The sequence below is a fragment of the Anas platyrhynchos genome, chromosome 6, assembly GCF_047663525.1.
Source record: "Anas platyrhynchos isolate ZD024472 breed Pekin duck chromosome 6, IASCAAS_PekinDuck_T2T, whole genome shotgun sequence".
Taxonomy (NCBI): domain Eukaryota; kingdom Metazoa; phylum Chordata; class Aves; order Anseriformes; family Anatidae; genus Anas; species Anas platyrhynchos.
In genome coordinates this window covers 14820153-14840965 of record NC_092592.1, presented here as the reverse complement: position 1 = coordinate 14840965, position 20813 = coordinate 14820153, and the positions used below count along the sequence as shown (strand labels likewise).

The 20813-nt window shown below is 35.0% G+C and overlaps 1 protein-coding gene across 1 annotated transcript; it reads right to left on the bottom strand.

Annotated features, from left to right (window-relative positions):
• Positions 1-2027: 2027 nt before the first annotated feature.
• On the bottom strand, positions 2028-20808 carry DYDC1 (DPY30 domain containing 1). The gene is made up of 7 exons (XM_038180833.2): positions 20671-20808; positions 19994-20146; positions 19676-19798; positions 18182-18262; positions 17190-17282; positions 15586-15644; positions 2028-2050 (listed from the first exon to the last, which is right to left on the bottom strand). The coding sequence occupies exons 2-6, from the start codon at positions 20138-20140 to the stop codon at positions 15591-15593; spliced, it is 498 nt and encodes a 165-aa protein (XP_038036761.1). The 5' UTR covers positions 20141-20146; positions 20671-20808; the 3' UTR covers positions 2028-2050; positions 15586-15590.
• Positions 20809-20813: the final 5 nt, after the last annotated feature.

Below are 20813 nucleotides of genomic sequence, written 5' to 3'. Positions count from 1 at the left end.
TCCTGAAATATTTTTTTCCTTTTCATACATTACTTTTGCACATTTGAGACAAGAGACACCTGATAAGATATAGCACATGACACATTTCTCCTTTATGCACACCTCTGCCTTCAACTTTAGCCTTCCTTTTCATTTGTTTTCTTTTCTGTTAATTAAGATCCAGCTTAACTTTCAAGAATCATATTCTCATATTACATTCTGTAACCCACAGAAATACACTAACTGCCACAATTGGGTACTCAGTATTCAGTTCAGCTACTGAAAATGTCTTCAGTCAGATGGCTAATATTTGGAATATGTTGATGGTATGACAGGTATGAACACAGAGAGCATTTTGTGTAAGCTTGTATACAAAATAAAAAAAAAGTGTAAATATCTACATGAGGCAGACACAGAAAATGCCCAGCATCATTAAAACAAAACAAACAAAGCAAAACAAAAGAAAAAAAAAAAAGTTTAACTACTCTTAATTCATTTACAGATATCATTCTAGTCTCAACCTCAGACCGAACCATTGATCTACCAAAATCAAATTCTCCCTTTACTTCAATGAACACAGAATCATACTCTCTTAATCATTCACTCAGATGTTAAAGTACCTGATAGTTGGATTGGAACAAATGACATGCTGCTTGTACCACAGCCCCTGCAATTTTGAGAGCACTGACATCCTTACTGTTCTTCAGTTTAAAAATTTAGTTTACTTCAAACTCTTTGTCAGTATTATTCTAAATGACTAGTCCCTTGGATTCAAATTTCTGCATTGCTACATATTAACGTAAGAATTCATTGGAATTTTTTACTTTCTACCAACATTCCTGAAAATGATGATCAACTTCTGTGAATGTTCCCCAGTAATCTGCTGTAGCACTGGCCCCCTTCTAATGATCATTGAAATGGAATAGTTTGTTTCAAAAAAACAACCTCTTGGTATTCTTTCGCACAGAATTCATGCCAGAGAATGAAAAGCACTGGTTTAACTTAATAATGCAGAATTCACATATCAGACATGTTATGAGGCATAGCTTTCTCTGGAGTAAACTGTCATCACCCCACTGACACTAGGATTCTATCTGTCTGAATAAATTCTGCATTAATAACACCTAGAAAAATGGAATTAAAAAAAAAAAAAAGAAAAAAAGAAAAAAAAAGACCAAAGAGTAACTACTTAGATTAACTCTAGTTAATCAGTAACATTGAAAAATTATATTAACTTTTAAAGTAAAATAATGTTGGTGAGATTCATTCATTCTTAAATGCAAATGCCTTTCTCCATGGAAACACAGAAAGACATGAGGGGAACGGATGAAACAGCTCTGACAAAACCTCATTTTGTACACATAAGAGTTCTCTTTCTAATTCTATGAGCAATCCTCCAGCAAAAGTAGACAAGACTGAATGGTCATTCTGTAACTTCCACTCTCTCTTGCTTCTGTTTTTGCTTTGTCTTGTTTTTCAATGCCACTTAAGAACAGAAAATGTAGTTTGGGACTAGACTTTTTTTTTTTTCAGGTAACACTTAAGCAAAATGTAGAAACTGGCCTCTCACATAACCTTATTCCTCTCATATTACCTTATTTAAAAATAAAAATCACAAGTTCTTAAAATGCTGAAGAGTGCAAGTAATTTGACACACAAGTAATGAGTTTGTAGTCCCACTGTTTATTTTGCCTTTGCAGTTCTTCCTATTGAACTCTTTTCTGCCTAGTTAAATGCATTTGTCCTTGAGACCTATGGAAGGTCACCCTTCATGACAATAGCCTCACTGCTAATAGTATTTTAGAAATGCTGCACAGCTGCATTTCACATAACTTGTGTAAAACCTCCAGTTTGAACTGCTTCCAGGTGTGGTTTTACTATCAAAAGAAACACATTTGCTTTATGGCCATGAAGCACCTCAGCATGTTGTTTTCCAGGACATCTTCCAGGACTCTAAACCAGTGTAGGGTTAGGTAATGTTTAATTTGGCTTCTCTTCGCAGACAATTTGACTTGTTAAATATTTGTAAAAAGGTAAGATAGTGTTCTATCATCATGTGTAGATCTCCTGCCTATGCCAAAAAAAAAAAAGAAAAAAAGAAAAAAAAAAGATAGTAAAATAATGATTGATATAAGCATTTTTCCCTATTCCCTTTTAAAGATAGCAACTCATCTATCAGTGTAACAGGCTTCCAGAATTTCTATTAACTTTACTGCAAAACTCAACAGCTTTGTGGTACTGAGCCCTAAGAAAGTTAGTTTCTCTGCATCATTTTAGGTACATTTAGACTATAATCTGTCACCTTTACTCAAAAGATACCTAGAGGCAAAATCCTCTGAAGCTTTGACTTTGCTTTGAAATGAGGCTAAATGACTGCTTTGCTTTGAAATGAGGCTAAATACAAGACAATAGTAAAAGTTACACTGTCTAATACTCTCAGTATTTATTCATGTTGACAGTAATGACAATCCCAACCACTGGAATAGCAATGCAACTCTTTCTACTAATTGTAATCTGTTTGGAACCATTCCATGTTCTTGTTACTTTTACTCATAGCAGATCTGCAAAACTACCCCTCTTCTAGTTCATAAAACATTTGTCAGCTGTCTGAAGGCATGGTTTTATGGCAGCCTTGAGAAAGCCCTGGAAGTAACAAAGTGAACAAGAAGTAACTTAGAACAGAATTTTATGAATGACTGCTATCAATGTTGCAGATTCTCTAGACAGATATGACTGATAAATCGCCTTAACCCTAGACCTTTCATGACATAGTCTCATTAGTTCCTTTTACTTGCTCACCTTCTCCTTTCCTGCCCTTATCAACTTTTATCCTTTGTTCCCCTCCCCTCATCTTGTCCTACTTATATCCTTTTGGTTATTTAAGACACGTTTCTTTTTTTATTTTCCCCCCCCTTTGCTTACTCTTTTTACTCTTTTCTTTCTCCCTACATATCACTACTGATGTCCTATTTATGTTATAAAACACTGAGAATGGAGCCTACATGGATGAATAATATCTGTAGAAATGAAAAATACGCTTAGATATAAAACACTTCCAAACTACCACAACAGAAGGGAAAGGAAGAAGGTAGCTGTCCTTAAGAGCTGGACATCCTTACGTAAAGGATGCAAAAAAATATTTTCACTGTACAGGTGAAGCAGTACAGGTTTAAACTGTTGTACTGTTTCACTGCAGTAGCAACTTTTAGGTAACTCCTTTTGAGTAATGAGGAAATTATGTCAAGAACTCCTCAGATCTCCTAGATTATTAGAATCAGTCACAGGAAAACCATTCCTTAAGCTTTGCAATTGGCTCTCTCACCACAACTTTCAAAAGCACTGAAAAACAAATCAATTTGTAGAGACCATACACTTCATGTTAACTACACTTCTGTTATCATTAAAGGACCCAAACTCATGCTTAACTTTTACCAATACACAAGAATACCTCATAAATATGAGTAACACATATGAGAGTGTTTTCCCAAATACTTTTATTTTGTTCTCTCAACTTTATATTCAGATAAGATGTTAACTGTTTAACAGACTAACAGTAAAGTTTCTTATCTTGCTATTTTATTGTCACTTCACAGAAATATGCAAGGAAATTACTCCTAACATATGTGGAACATGTAGAAATAAATTCCACTTATGTGGAAAATGTAGAAATATATCTTCTAATTGAGGAAATAATTCTAATACCAGTTTTATCAGTGCTGTTTAGAATAATTATTTAAGATTAATACAAACAGTGTGTTTTCAAGAAGGTAGTGTAGGTCATCTTTTTTTCCTATTAGAAATAAGCATTACATTACGGAAGCATCATGAGATGTCTTTGAGGGCTTTTTGATTTGTTGATAAAAAGATTTGATTTATCTTTTATATTTTGTTTTAGGCAAGCTGGGGGGGGGATATTTTGTTTTTGAAGTTACCATAAGGAAGATTTGTTTAGTTGGGTTTATTTCTTTTGCATGAAGAATGACAAGCAAAGCAATAGACAAAGCAATAGAGCCCGTATATCAGGAACTCAACACAGAACTCCCACCTGCTTCAAAACTCTCACCTTTACTTATTATTACCTGAAAATTCTGGCTCAAGGCCTCTCAGACATGCAGGTGTAAAATTTCACTGACCCATAACCATTCAGGGCAAAATCAAATATTATGGGACAGAAAAATAAAACAACAACAGCAAAAAACAGATTGTGATTGCACAAAGAAAGGAAATGTTATGTATGCTGTGATGAATGTTTATCACCTAGCATTTATTCTTTCATACCACCTTTCTCCTTCTCACTCTGGGGTCCAGGACCTCCTGCAAACTCTGCACACTATCATGAGCAATTCATTTTCGTTTTCATCCTTGAGCTTTCTAAATTTTTGAGTGAATACCAATTCACAGTAAATTCTTACTGTGCATTCTATCTGACTTATTCCACAGTTATTTCAGCTTCAGAGATTCTCTGCTGTGTCTCCCATCTACCTTCCTCCCTACCTCCTAAGAGGTCTTTTCAGGTTCTTCCACTATTAATAAGAAAGAAAATAATTATTTTTGCACACATGTGCTTGTCCTCTTTGCACCTGTTTGACCTTGATTTTTCTACTCTGACACATCACTGAATCACAGAAAGGTTGAGGTCTCTAGTCCAACACTCTGCTCACAACAGGACCAACCTAAGCAGGTTGCTCAGCATAATGTCATTAAGTAACATGTGCCAGGGCCATGAAGTAGCAACTCTAAGGTGCTTCTTATGAAATAATTAAAGTTACTTTGGAGATTAAATTTTGCTTTTATTAAAGTCAAATGTAGTCTTGATTGCAAATTCAATAGGAGCATTACTTTCCCAGAACTGTGCCACTATGGAGAATTGAATACTACTTTGTTTTCTGTTGATATTTTTAATAAAAGTCCTAGCTGTTTATGTGTAAAACCTGAGATCATTCTTCAAGGGTCTGTAGATAGAGTACATGTTTACAAAGTCAGGCATTTTTTACAGCCCTTAGACAGACACCTCAGTTTCTTGCATGTTATATAACAAAAAATTGCTTGTTTTTTTCTAAATCAATCTTCATAAATTAGAATTGGTAAATCAGAAAAGGTAGAAAAATAACAACAGTAATTGAAATTTAGGGTTTCACTTACATCTTCTATCTATCTATCTATCTATTTATTTATTTAGTATGTTATTACTTAAACAGCATTAAACCATCCTGGTATATAATACTTCTGTCTTTGTCAGTTTTTCTTATTAAAGCATTTGCTTGTGTTATGTCCTCATATGAAGCCCTGCTACAACAGAATCATAAACTCTATATGGGTCCTCCATAAATGATGAGATAGAATGGAGCCCTATTTCATCTTCACCTCACATTGCAAAAAGCCTTTTTTTTAGTTTGCAAACATGATACTGTATAACTCCAGATTTTGCTTATGATATTTATGATAAATTTAATAATTTAACCCATTCATTGCTAAATTTATGTCCTGGACAGGAATGGAAAATTCTTAAATTATAAATGGGCTCCCTCAAACCTTAGAGGAAGCCATCTATTTTCCTTGCATGTTTTTTCCAGCTGTCATGGTCAGTTGAGAATGACTGTCACCTGCCGCGTAACAAAGCGCAACCCTGAAGTTCAATTGCAAGGGGTGTGATCATACATCAGATACATACAGAACCACAATTCCTTTCTGAGCAAATAGTTAGGACTCCTTGTTGTTAATGACAGGTCTAATCACCTGTCCAGACTAAATCCCTTTACAGCCACAGATCTTTATCTCAAAAACAATTTGGCTAGGGTAACACAGCAGTCTTCCAGCAGCTTGGGATCTGTACAATCTGCATTTACATGTCTTACGACATTATTAGTGTATATATGTAAACCATTAGGATTTCCTCAGTACCTTAGGAAACAGACTGATACATTCAAATAGCCATTACCCAACAGTTTTTGCTGCAGTGGTTCATAGATGTTTACAGTACAGGTGGTCTTTGGACTTTGAAACAAATATTGACTCTAGTACATGAAGTGAGGTTGCAGGAACCTATTTGCAGGAACACAGTTGTGGAATCCCTAAGTGCTGGCTTCCTGACAAGGAACATTAGGTTAAATTCAGATGCTTTTTATTTCTTCTAGGTATGTAGTGCAAGAAAGGACCTTTCTTTCATGTGGTATAGGACTAAAATTACTTTTCTTAATCATTTACTACTCAAAAATCTTCATATATACCTGCCCTATATGCACAGTGTATAGAATCATAGAATCCTCTATGTTGGAAAAGAATTTCAAGATCATCAAGTCCAACCATCAGCCTGACCTACAAAGTCCCCACAGCCGGTATTTGCAGATGTAGCTCATTTATGCTCACAATGAAAATATTTGCATACTGGAAACTGCTTGATCCAGACAAATACATTTACTTGTATACTCAGTACTAACCTAGTCAATAATGCACAGCAGAATTTTACTTTATTTTTGCATGACTGAAAATGACTGCACAATGCTGTAAACTCCAGAATTAAGCTTATGTGGATATCTGGAGAAAAAGATACAACATACAACCAACAACTTCATTAGTCATTACTCCTATCCAAGGTGGTTATTCACAAGTTTTCAGAAATACTCCCACCATTATCGCTACAGAGCTCAGATGCACTACCAGTGCTCTGGGATGTGCCGATTATGTACATAATCCGATTGGTTCCATCTTCCAGAAACACCCCCAACCTGACCTTGTCACCAGTTGGTTCATCCAGGCTACCATTCAGGTAGCAATTTCACATACTTGAGCTGGACAAATACATTATCAGACAGCAAACATCATTATCTTTCATCTGTGTCTGAAAGACTTCACTCCAACTAGTCATTTAGCAGTTTCAAATAAACAAGTCTTAAATAACACACAGCCAAAATGTTCTTAGATGTGTGCCTAACCAGAGAACATTAATGGATGAAGGGCACGTAACATCAACCAACACAAGAGCATAAACGGTACTAGACAAAAATACATACAGTAACCGGAGCACATAAAAATTTCTATGGACTACTATTTATAGATGAAATATAGAATGGAAAAATTCAATACCACCAAAATATCTTCAGGCTTATAGACATTGTTGCCATCTCAAAGTTTTGTTATGATGTCCAGTGTTTTGCAGACTAAATGTCTCAGAATTTTTTCCGGTATATTTCAGATTTGTAAATAAATAAATAAAATTGATTTCTCAAGACAAGACAAATAAAGCCCAACATCTATTACTATATGCTATTGGCATTTTAAATTGCATTCCAGAAAGGTTGACTTGCAATTTCTTGAATTAGTTTTGAAATACTGTATTGAGAGGAAACTCTGGGGTATGGCAGCAAAAACTTGTAAGATGCGCAGTGCAAGGAATCAGCCAGCCACCTCCCCCATATGTTTTGTTTTCCAAAAAATTATTAAAATAATTAGGCTAAAAAATGTTTCATAGACAACTAGAAAGGAATGACAAGGGTTAAGAGGTCTACATTTTTTTAATATGGTCAAATGTAAATATATATGCACACATTTTTTTCTACAGCATGAGAAATTTCTCCTTTTTCTCCATTTCTAAACAAGTATTTTTTCATCACAAGCTGATTGGAAGCACTTAATCATGACAATACACAGAAATGATATATATGAGCTGAAGGTGCTTATAAGAAGTAGGCTCTGAACTATAGGTGTGCTAACAGCACAATTGAGTCCTATTCTCCATGCCATTATTTTTGCAACAGAATGTTTATCACAAGTGAAGTGTCAGTAATATCCTTTTAAAAAGAAATTTTTATTAAGTCACATGTAGGATTACCAAAGTTGAAAAGTATAAAAAAAGAAAAAGGGTAATTTATTGATCTTTGCAAAATTATTAGTTACAAAAATATGTGCATGCAGTGGTTTCTTACTCCTCGTGTTGTGACTGACATCCTAGTCATTCCCTATTGGAAAACACAGTAAAACAAAAGAATGCTAAACCAACCCAGACACCTCTGCTAGAAGATGTATAAAAATTTATTTATTTATTTATTTATTTATTTATTTATTTATTTATTTATTTATTGTGAGGACTGATTTTTACTTTCTGCTAAATCATCTGCCTGAAAAGTAAAGTGGGATTTGTGAGGTGTAATGACCTCTTGCTTTGATCCTTAACAACAGGAACATTTTTAACAAAGAGAAATGCCTACGAATGTCACACTTTTCCTGTTGGTCTGAAACATACAAGGACCAAAACTAACAACAACAAAAAAAGACTATAATCTGGTGTTAGTGTTCACAATGTAAATTAAGACTATAAACTTCAGAATGTTGTTCTTAAGGATTGATTTTTTTTTTAATTTCTGCAATGCATTCAGTTTATGCTCATCACTTTACTCCAAAATCACATTACTCCACACAACAGACCAGTGACACTACAACTTCTCAAGGAAGCAGACTATAGCCCTGTAAAAGGAAACTGAAGCCTGCAGCTCTGGTAGGCAGGGAAGAAGGAAAAAAATAGCAGCTACACTCTTTACCAAGCTGAACATTACCCTACAAGGGTTGTTGTTCTTGGTGGTAAACAACTGCAAGAACTGCTCTTAAGTGTATCTCCTTCTTCTAATATTTTCTCTTCTCTTGACTTTTTATCCCTTCAGCTCTTCATACAAATAGTTTTGTATTAGGAGTACTTAAATTCCCAATTTCACACCATTCATTAATTCTGTCTCCTAGGCAGAAGGTATTTTCTTTTGCAAATTAATACTGAAAATGGCATCCGTCATAAACCAACTCCTCAAAGACATGCTCTTTTCTGTACCTCTAGAAATCTTGGCTAATGAGAAAATTAATACTATGCCCATACTAGAGTTTATTATTAACTACTTCCCAATTGCTATAAATGCCTTAGAATCCCAATAGCAATGGTCAGAGAATGAGGCATTCAGAGGTTTTCGGGTGATCAGTTTTATTTTACTACCTCTCCACCTTTGCAGCACCACAAAATGTGTCGCTGGGATTCTGTAAGTCTTTAGAAGTAAGGTCAGCAAAGTGATTGCAATGTGTAATTATCTTTAAGACATGTGCACACATTCCCACACAACTGGCACAAATGTTTTACCAGGACTCAAGTGAGAGTCCTGCCAATAAGTTCAGTAAGCACAGACCTATCTCCTTAGACAATAAAGTATTCTCTACACAGAGAGAAAATTAGATTTCAAAATTCATTTCCAGATTTTGAATTCACATATATTTGAACCTATTCAAAACAGAAGGTTTTACATTTACAGTTCACAACACTGAAATACTACAAGTAATAAAATTTTATCTTAATAAATTTGAATTACTTATCCTCCCAAGCAAAGCAAAACACAGAATAGTCAGTGGATCTTTTTTCTTAAAGTTTACATGGTCTTCGCAAAATAAAAGAAAAAAATAGTATTGGTGTACTGCTGCCAGCCGCAAAAGCCTCTATGTGTACAGGTGGAAACTTTTGTGTAGTCACAGAATAGCATGGCAACAGTTGTAGCTGCTGTTTGGCATTTGAAGAAGATTTGAAGAAAATGAAGAAAAATGGAAAACTGCCATTCTACACTTCGCTGTATTTCAAGAGTCAGCCCAAATATTTAGGAACATACAGGTCTGTCTGTACTCTCCTGATTTTTTGTGCCAAGCAAAGCTTAGAAATATTCCAGGACAAATTCATTTATCATGTAACTGTGATGAGTTTCCAGGTGATAGACTAAAAAAATAATATATATATACAAAAAAAAAAAAAAACAGGTCACAAAAGAGGGGTAAGGAGAATGTTACCAATGGCCTAGGTCTGAGCAATGGTGAAAACCTCAATTCTAAATATATTTAGGGTCTTTAGAAACACACTCTATTGAGATAAGAATAAACAATGTTTCACAAGGATGACTTATAGTTCTTGTTGAGAAGCTTGCCTGAATAGTTTTAAAATACAAGCAAATACAGTAACACATAGCTCAAGCCCTATAGAGAAAAATAATAGTCATACATTTTTCCTATAGACTCCACTTATATAGACACATATGAGCACTGAAAAAATGTGGAAGAACAGCTGCCTCAGAACTTCACAGCAGTCCCAGCTTTAGAAATTTTCAGCTGTCAATGCCTAAGGGTAACTTTTCAGTGCAGCTAGGTTTACAATGAAACAACAGATCCTGTTTCCAGGGTTACAATTATCGGTTAAATAAATAGCATTTTTTAAACTTATCTACTAAACACATCAGTGGCAAAACCAAAATTGCTTAAGATAATAATGACTCAAATACAGGTGTGTCTGCATGCAGCCAGTCATTTCTGGAAGAAACTACATTCAGGAGGTGGGGTAGAAATGGAGCAGAATGATTGGAGAAGCCCAACACACTCCCAGGAATGTGACTTGAAACTGAGCAAAGGGGAGCTGCAGTGCCCTGCTGCTGCAATGGGAAAAATTTATTGTCAGAATGTTCCCTCTCTCCCATCCTCCTTGCCACAATGAATCTTTTCTCTTCTGCAGTGTCTTCCTCTACATATAGTTTGAATCAATCAATTTTCTCATTCTAAAATTAGGTATAATAAAAGTTTAATAAGTAAGAGATGAGTTCTCAGGGGTAGAATTCATGCTTACAGTAGTAGAGAGCACAACCCTCTTACTAATGATTTCAACCAGAGCTTTTTCAGCAAATTCAGTGAGAACAAAATTGAGATCATTAAAAGACTCCTTCCTCAGTGCAACAACAATATATATATATATTTTTTTTTTTTTTTTTTTTTGCTTTATTTGTTTCAATCAACAACAACAAAGAAATAAGCTCTATTTATTACAGAGCTGGAAATTTGATTCTGCTCATTAAAAAGAAGTAGACTAACCAAAGTACTTGATAAAGTTCAGACATACTTCCTCCTCCCCCAGAAAAAGCTAATGTTCTTACCTCGAATCTGCAAGATCACATCTACATTATAGACAAGCCACTGAGTAAAATCATTTATTTTGTCCAAAGAAACATTTACTGAACTCTAACACCCATGGGGTTTACATCAAACTAAAATAGTATGTTTTTCACACCCACTTTCCCAAGATTATGGGGAAAAAAAAATCCTTAATAATAGCATCTCCAATTATTATATCCAGGAATGACTACATGCAGAAAGTGGTAAAATCTCCTTCTGAGAGTTTGTTAAAGGACTCCTAAGCCTTCTAAATATTCTTTAGAGAGAGTAAGGTAATTCAGATAACTTTCATATGGTATGTCTAATTATTTAATGTTTATTCTAAATCAAGCCTGAACTTCACATAGTTGTTCAAAGTATGTTTGAAATTTTAGAATATGCCAGATGCGAAACTGATGAGGAAGAATACTTTTGATTTTTAGTGTAGTATATGTTTCTGTGTCACTACTGAAACATCAAAACAGCCTTTTTAATAAATAACAGCTTGAACAAGATTAACTAGCAAGAAACCAATGCTGAGCCTTCTCTACTTGTTAAATTACTTGACTGTTTGTCTGTTGCTCTACTTTTGGTTAATAATACAACCACAGTTGGTATTAATAATAAAATGGCAAATGGCTTAATATAGTCAGTTTTTGTTGTTGTTTTTGGTTTTGTTGGTTTGTTTGTTTGTTAACCTCAACCTCATGAACTCATGTTCAGACAGTCAAAGGACTACTCTAAGAAACTAGTTGTCACAATTTTTTTTTTCAAAATAGCCATTGACTTTAGGTGCCATATAACTGAGCATACAATGGAAGCACTGAGCATCTCCATAAAGGGCCCTAATGGATATAATCGTTCATGACGTAGCATCTTCTAGAATAATTTCAAAGAAAAATTGGTGTAAACCTCAGCAAGTCAGATCTACAATAAACACTGATTTTGGTTTATGATAATGATGAATACACAAGATAACAGAGAAGATCCACAGTATTTAAGCTGGATATTCAACTGAAAGCTCTCAAATTCCTTGGATCAGAGCCCTCTGCTTCTTAAAAAAGTTCGCTACACTATGACATCTCAAATGGTATCTTCTCTATCCTGCCTTTCTTCTACTAGTACTAGCCCAACAATATCTATGTAAAAGTTTATAATAGTATAGTTTCTTCCATCATCTGAATTGAAACAAATACAGAAGTACACAGCACAAAGACTGCATGAGTGATAACGGTAATGCCAGAAACCAAACAAACCTAAAAAATAAATAAAACAAAACAAAACAAAATAAATTAAATTAAAATAATAAAACAACTGGTAAGATATTTTAAAATTTGCATCAGTCCATATCAATAAAATCAGGATTAGCCTCTCTTTTCTAGCTGTAGTCAATAGACAACACTGTTCTTTATCTAACCTAAGAACAGGAAAACTTCACAGAGGTAAAACAAATAATAGCTGACTTCAAATGTAAGTAAACTGTATTAGCAAAGTTCAGAGTAAATCAATTTTGCATTTAATCCTGACTAATTCATCCAACTCTCACTGCCATTAGCAAGTTGCTGTGAAAAGCACTTGCTTACAAAAGGATCAGTTTCTTTAGACTATGAAGGAAAACCACCTATCAAAAGAAAGAGGACTGTTTACTTAATAAAGCCTACTCTGTTAAATGATAACATAAAAATGTGCCTGCTGCAAAATATATTTTTCCTTCCAGGAGAAGTTTCTTGCATTGCAGAGCTGAATTTCCATCTTTATAAACTGACTGGCAGTTGAACTGATTCATTTTGTCCTATTTTGGGCTTCATATCTGTTTGCATCCTTATGCTTGAGTATTGCTGGAATGAGAACAGCTGTGATTGGGAACATCACTATCAGCACATTCTCTGGAGGATCTGTACTAAGGGTCTTTTAATGGCCCAAAAAAGTCTGCTCCTGGTCTGCAGAAATGAAAAACTATAATTGTGTAATCTTCTGTCAATAGTTATTTTCACCAACATTTTCTATTATCTGCCTCTGATGGAAAAGAAAGCTGTAGCTTAACTTATGTAATTGCAGGGGTTTATGTTTGTTTATTTGTTTTGTTTTTCATTATACAACCTTAGATTTTATGCAAAAGTTAAGTAGTACTACCACTTCTGGAATCACATCATCTGCGGTAACAATGGAACAATATCTTCCTCCTTGTCTCCTGTTCCAAGCTCTAATCTAGCTATGCTCCAAAGACTGAAGTTCAGAAAGAGAAGTCAATGATTTTAAGCTGTCTTCATTTCCCTCCCAGCTTAGACAACTAAGCAGAAGTCATCCCTGTTGTATACTATAGTAACATTTCCAAGTTACCTACAACTGTTTTGCATCTTAAGACAGTATTGAACCAACAATACTTTACCCTCTGATCCCATATCTAAGATAAGAATTCCTATGAAGCTGCAGGAGGCAATCAGTGCACTAGGTCTGTGCACATCAGATTCTGAACAATGGGAATTATCTTGAATGGTATTTGAACACCTTATTTCTTCTTATGTACTTTATGTACATGATCAGATTAATATAACTACAAAGGAATAAGTAAACTGTAATCTGCCTTTTTATTTTGACCCTTGCTAACAGAATTTTCTGATAAAAGTTTCCATTCGAAAATTCAAATGCTATCTAGAAAGAAAATGAGAAATAGCAACGGAAAGATCACAAAGAAAAAGTCACAACTAAAACAAGATGAAACAAAATGACAAATAATCATGGATCGTAACAGGCACAGCCGCCTCTATTTTTTTTTTTAAGGATGCACTCTAGTGGACACACATATAACCAACTCAAAGGAAGATACAAGTGTTATGAAAAACTAGACAATGAAAGTCACTTGTTGGAATTAGTAATTAGAATTATTTACTAGCATGTTTAAAAATCCTGTCTTATATCTTAAGCATATGTCCTACCTAAATGTGAAGGCTGAAATTTTCATAATCAACATATCTAAATAACAAGATTTTTGGTTAAATTTGTTTAATTTTTGTTAGGTTTGTAAAATTAAATCAACATTTGTAAATATTTACACCTGGGAAATGCCATTTTTCCCTCTTGGGAAAATATATGTCGTAAAAGGCAGATAAACAGTTAGCAGCATCTGCAATCAATACAAATCAATGTGACAACAAAGAGGGTGATAGCATTTTTTTTAATAATGGCCAACAACTTTATTATACGTAAGGAAAAAACTATATATTACTATATTAAAAATAACAGTGCACACCTTTTTAAAAATTGATAGGATTCTGCCTAGTATGAGCTACATGAACAGAACAGTTACTTAGAGCAGAAAAATACTTATTACACGATTGACCTTATTTATTCCATGACTGACCTTTGCCTATTGCGTATACCTATTTTTAACATTTTCCAAAGAGAAAAATCTTAAAGCTAGCTATAATATAAATGAATTAAAGTGAAACTTCCCAAACAATTCTTTCATCCCACACTTGGAATGGCAAATACATTAACTATGCACTGAATTTGTAACAAAGAGTATCCCATCATACAATATTGGCAATACCCTAATGTTAATTGTCCAGTAACCCATGTTATTAGAAGACACTGAGATATGAAGATACTTTTTAACCAAGAAGCAGAGGATTTCTCAAGGCTGGTATGTTTTCCATTTATAATAAATAGAAATGAAACACTCATTGTGACCTGTACCAAGGTATTGGTGATTACAGAAAATTGTGATAAGAATTAATTCAATCTTTAAGGGATATAAAACTGATTTTTAAATAGATATGGAAAATATTAAATATCCTTCCAAATTTTTAGATGTGGAGCTTTGAAAACCAATAACGGTATTTAGCAAAGATAATCAACACAGACATAGTTTATTAACTTGCAAATTCAAGACAAATGCAGAAGATTATTTTAATATCCAATTAACCAAACGGACATGTAGACACTTGTAGCTCACCTAATATCACACAATAACCAGAAAGGTTTATCTGAACTCCAGAGCAAACACCTACAGTTACAAAAAGTACCTCATGATTTCTATGTTAGACACAGATGGATTTTTAGTACACCTGTCTACTGAGTGAGAAGGTTACTTCTAGATGGCATAAATCTTCTGACTAAATTTTTGCATTTAGTCTGATGTATAGAACTCTCTCTCCATCTCCTGACATATATATATATAGATATAGATATAGATATATCTATATATATATCTATATCTATCTATCTATCTATATATATCATTCTTTCTTAATATCAGAAACCTTTCAAATTCTTGTAAACTTTCTTTGATCTTTTGCTTTTTTTATTATTGATTCAAATTAGCATATCGTTGCCCTTACTCCAAAACACCCTTGACACATGAATTATATCTATAAAATCCATTTTAGGTTGTTACTCTCCAAGAATCAGTGGGCAGTAAGTAAAAAATACATTTACTGCTTTCATCACAACTCCAGTTTTATTCCTTCAAGTCATCTATGACAGCTACTGCAGTTTAAGAGCAAAAGGGTAGCATGGCATGCCAGAACCAACAGACTTCATATACCCAGAAAGCAAGGAAACTCAAATAACAGGTATGCAAATCAGTTCTATATATAAAATACATAAATTAAGGCATTGCGCTTCAATTAATAGGAAGTTGATCAGCAAGCAATGAATAGAAAATATATTTACTGCTTTCAGATTGGTTGGGAATTTTCTTCTTCTGGTTCTGCCATGACATCTGTTGCAGTCTAAAAAGAACACAAAAAGTTCTATCAGTCTATTGGTTGCCAACATTAACTGGATTTTGTCAAAAAAAAAAAAAAAACAACAACAACAAAAAATGATTAAACAATCACCTGACTTTTATTATAAGATCCAGTAAGTCTGGTTGAAGTATTATGATTCTGAGAACAGAACAGTTTCAGCAGTACAGGTGTATATTTTTTCATTTTATATATCTGTTCTTGATTTGTATTTTAATACAACAAATGTATCACTGGAAAAGCTGAAATAACATCATCAAAGGACTACATAATCCAACTTTAAACCATGTTAGGCATGAAAACTTTGAAAATGATACATACAAGAAGATGCAAGTCAGTTTAGTACTCATTTGCACTTCTGGTTTTGCAATTCACTTATTTAAGGACACATAAAATATGTCTGGAGCCTCATGAATAGTTTTTAATATTCCATTGTCAGAAAATTATAAAAATTAGGACTAGACAAGACCTTGAGAACTCATCAGATTTACCTCTTAGCAATATCAAGGAAGCCGCGAAAACCTGGCCTTAAGTATAGTCATAGATATATTCACAATTATATTTGGAAAACACTTATAATACTGTTTTTCACTAAAGTAACCCTAAGCATAAAGCATATTAATACCACAATTTTAAGTTCTGAGCTCAAATTATACTACTGATGTCAGAAACCAAGTGAGCAAATCAGTAAGGCTAAAAAAGAAAAAAGGAAACCTACCAAAATCTCAACACCACTTGGAATAGTCTAACTAAAAAAGACAGACATAATATTTTTCTCTACAGTGAATGCACATAAAGTGGAAGATTTCACATGAGTTGGCATCAACTGTTATATGTACTGCCATGACTTACAATACTGAAGGTTGACTGATGTCCTCTCAGTTCTCTGGGTAAGTACAAACAGAAAACAAAAATACAGGTGTGCAAGTTGCGTGTATATCACACTTCAGTCACAGCTGTAGTACTGAAAGCAGTAGTCATGCCGGCATGGGGCTCGGACAACCAGAATCTCAGTGGGTCTTCGCCACAATAAGCACTGTGCACTTTTAATACCTGGTCTTTTACTTTAAACAGTTGCTCAGATATCTCTGCACAAGACTGCATTCTGCTGCACCAACAATCAGAACCACTCAGAAAAATACAAATAACTTCACTCAAAAGTGAGTCATGTTTCGTGATTTAGTGCATATCCTGTACAACTATCTGTTCACATGGCCAAAGAAGGCTGCCTCCACTCTGAGAATATTCATACTTTCATTTGTAGCACATCTGAATCCAAAAGGGCATGCATCTTAAATCTTGAGGATTTCGTCAGCCAACGCAGAGTGACTTTTAGAATGCCTTAACATGAACCAGACAACAGGCTAAGGACAGTTTAAATACTATGGCCAAAATACCATCCCTTAAGATCATAGGAGAGAAACAGCACAGCTTTAACTACAACAGTCTTAGCTTTTGGTAAGTCAACACAGATAAGCAAATCCTTAAACATAATCATTTATAGTCTCCTGATTCTTTCTAAACACTTACCTCAAACTGTCCACCCTCGTCTAGCTCCTCAACTGTGGTTAAATTAGGTGCTCCCATTCTATCTGTAAGTTCAGCAATTGTCTTTTCAGTTTCCTGTGGTAATGAAAATGTGTTTTCAGTTAAAAGTATTCCATGTCATGAGTAATTATCTACAGTGAATACTTCAGATATGCTAAAATGACTTTATGTATTAATATAAAAAGAATATTTTGGATGCATGCTACACAAATGTGTTAGTCAATGGGGTCATTCCATACTTGTCTATACTATTTTTATCATTTGTAAATAACAGGAATTGTTGGTTTAAATTTCTCCATATTCATTTTTTCCTGTCACGTTCACAGTCATTTTTCTACAATTGCACACCATCAGTATTTCAACAGTGCTCTAAAAACATGCATATCTCTAAAATATTGTGGTCCATATAAATTTAAGAAGTGTTTCAGATTTGAAAGCTTTACTGAGTTAGCTATGGCAATTATCAGTCTAGATTTTTTACTGAAATAGCATTATATGACAATATATTTACGTGGGCCACCATATACACACTCCTGTTAGCATAAATTCCTGGGAACCACAAGGATATTAGAATTAAAAGACATCTCAATTCCAGCCATAGTCCCTTTTCCAGGTACAGCAAATGACTTGGCATTGCCACACAGTAAAACATACTTGTATAAATCTTTAAGTTAGACGTGTTTATGTTATAACATTTTCTCATACAAATTAAGCCAGATTTTGCAATAAATTTATGCTCTGTTCTGAACATAAACTAAAGAAACCTAACACAACAAACGAAAATTCAAGTATAAAACACAGACTGGAAACAAGGGGTTGGACATTCTTTCCCAGTTTTCACTTTTTTTCTTTTAAATTTGTTTTAATATAACAACACTGGGTTTCTGCCTTGTGTTTTGTCTTTAGTGACTGCATCTAGAAAAGACATCTGATTAACAACATTTTTAAACCCTTGATTAAGCTTTGTTTTAGACCTCTTGATCCTTCTGCTGCAACTGCATCTTGTCTTCTTCATTCTGCAGCTCTAGCTTCGCCCGTTCTTCTTCCAGCTGCCTCTGTGGTCATTTAATGAAGGGACAAATTAGAAGGAAAAAAGTGCATGTCCATTTTCCCCACCCCATTGCTTCCAATGTATTTCATGGTTGAAATATTAAAAAAAAAAAAGCATGAAACACACTTTTATGTTAATAATATAAAGTCCTCTCAATATCATCTGACTTAATCTCACAGATGAATCATATAGACTCAAATTTATGAATAAAAATGATAAGCTATTAGATTAACCATCTTCATCAACCTTTACATTTTTCAGTTGGAAATATCTAACATAAAGTGTTCACTCTGCAAGCCCTATTACATCAGGACTTCAGAAACCACATAATCTGAGCATTCATATTCAACAAACACTAGGGTCTAGAGAATACTGCTTGCTGTAGCATTTTGTGAACAGTTAGTACAAACATTGTCATGTCGCAGCAACTGGTTTCCACATGCCTTTTTGGTGTATACAATCAAAACAAGCCTGAGTACGTGGCTGGTATGAGCATTCTTCGTTTATACTATTTAACTTTACTCACTTAGCACAACACTTTTGGTATCTAAAATTGTAAATTCCATATTTTAAAAAAGTGCAAGTGAAATAGATTGAACTCATCTTACACCAGAACTGTGCTTAATATGATCAGCTTACATTTTAAATCACACTTTTGATTTGATCATGTGAAAGTGAAACAATTAAAAAAAAATCCAGTAAATACTATCTACATTAATTACAGCAGCATGCACAACTGAGGCTCTTGCATGCATGCTGACACGGATGGTCATATTCACAACCCTCATCCACGAAGGACAACTTCAAACACAGATGTCATCTTTAGTTCTCATATTTCATGTCCACATAGTATCACATAGTATAGCATTTAAACTACTATGTCAGCAGAATGCTCAAATAGCTAAGGACAGAATCGGGGCCCTCTGCTGCTTAAATATCCAATATTAATTAATTGATTCCCAACTATTTTCAGGAATCAATAATTGTGTATACATTCTCATTACCTTTTTTTGCCTTACATTGAAATATCTTTGAGTGCTTATTACTCCTAGGCCTCCTTGCAAGCTTGTCAAAAGTTTTTGTACTTAATTCTAGCTTTATTTACACCACCTCTTGTTTGTAACGAACTACATAAGACAGTCTACTTATTTTAAGTCACTTGTCATGTAAGTTTTAAGGCATTTCCTCTTTACGTTCCTTCATTTTTTTGGTAACATCTTACCACATGGTAGGTAAGTTTTTCTTCCCACTTGCTGACAGGTTGTTTCATTTATTACTTAGAAAAGTGAGGTTTAAATACTTGTTTTACGTTACCTTTTTCTCAAAATCCGTATACAGAGAATAAAGGCATACTGAATACGACAAGTTTCTACACCATCATATGCTTTTATAATTATCTATTATTAATATTATTAACCTGACGTTGTTCTTCGAGTTTCTGCTGAATCATTAGCTCTTCCTCCTTCATTTTTCTTAACATTTCAAGTTCTTCCTGGGCTGCCTCCCGTTCTTTTTCCAGCTCAATCCTCTCCTGCATTCTCTATTTCAAAGGTAACACGGAATCAGTTAAAAAAACATAGAGATTAAATAGCCATCAATTACACTGCCATGAAATATTTGTTCAACATCTTTCCCATAACTTATATTACAAAATTTCTTAAATTTTCTGTGAGTTATCTCCAGACACAATCTGATATTCTTCATTTCATTTACTTTTTATCCACTATATATCCACCTTTTTTTCTTCATCTAAGATTCTCTTGTAATTATAAATCCAATGTGCCAGGTACTCTATCGGGTCTGCTGGGCGATGCTCTACAACCTCTGCCAGTCCCTTTGTCAGGCAACTTCCCAGGCATCTCTTCAGATATTGAGACTCCATTCAGATCTACTAACAACAAACAGACATACATTAGTCATCAATGCCAGAATTAAATTAGGATTTTTAAGAAGTATTTACTCAGGTCCCAAACAGTGGATACGGCATTACTCTTCGTATTTTATTATAGCTAATTTAATCGGGCAGTTAATAGAGGAAAGCTATTCAGATTTAACACTGCTTTAGTTGTTAACCGTTCGAATGATAGATCAATTACACTAAGCACTTTAGAGAAATGTGCTTAGTTGTGCGTGTCCCCGCTCATTGTTTGGGCACGTAGCATTAAGAAACTGCTCGGAAATAAGGCGGTACCGGTCGGCCGGGAGGCGGCGGCTGGGCAGTCACCGCCAGCGGCGGGCTGTCAGGGTGGGCGCCCAGACAGGCCCCCAGGTGCACCTCAGCTGCCCTGAGCGCCCTCACCTGCGGCCCCCACCCACAGCCGCTGCCCCCGGCTCCATGTAAGCGCAGCCCGGGGCCTTCCCCCCCCCCCTCCCCGAGTTCCATCCCGGGACTGCCCCTGCGGCACCAGGCACCTGGCGCTGCGCACCGGCGCTGGCTGCCCCCGCCCGCCCCCCTCAGACCCTAACGGTCGTAACGGCCCGGGCGCCGCGCGCGCTGCCGCGTCGCTAAGCAACGGCGCCCCCCACGTGGCCGGTGACTGGAGGCGGGGCCCGGC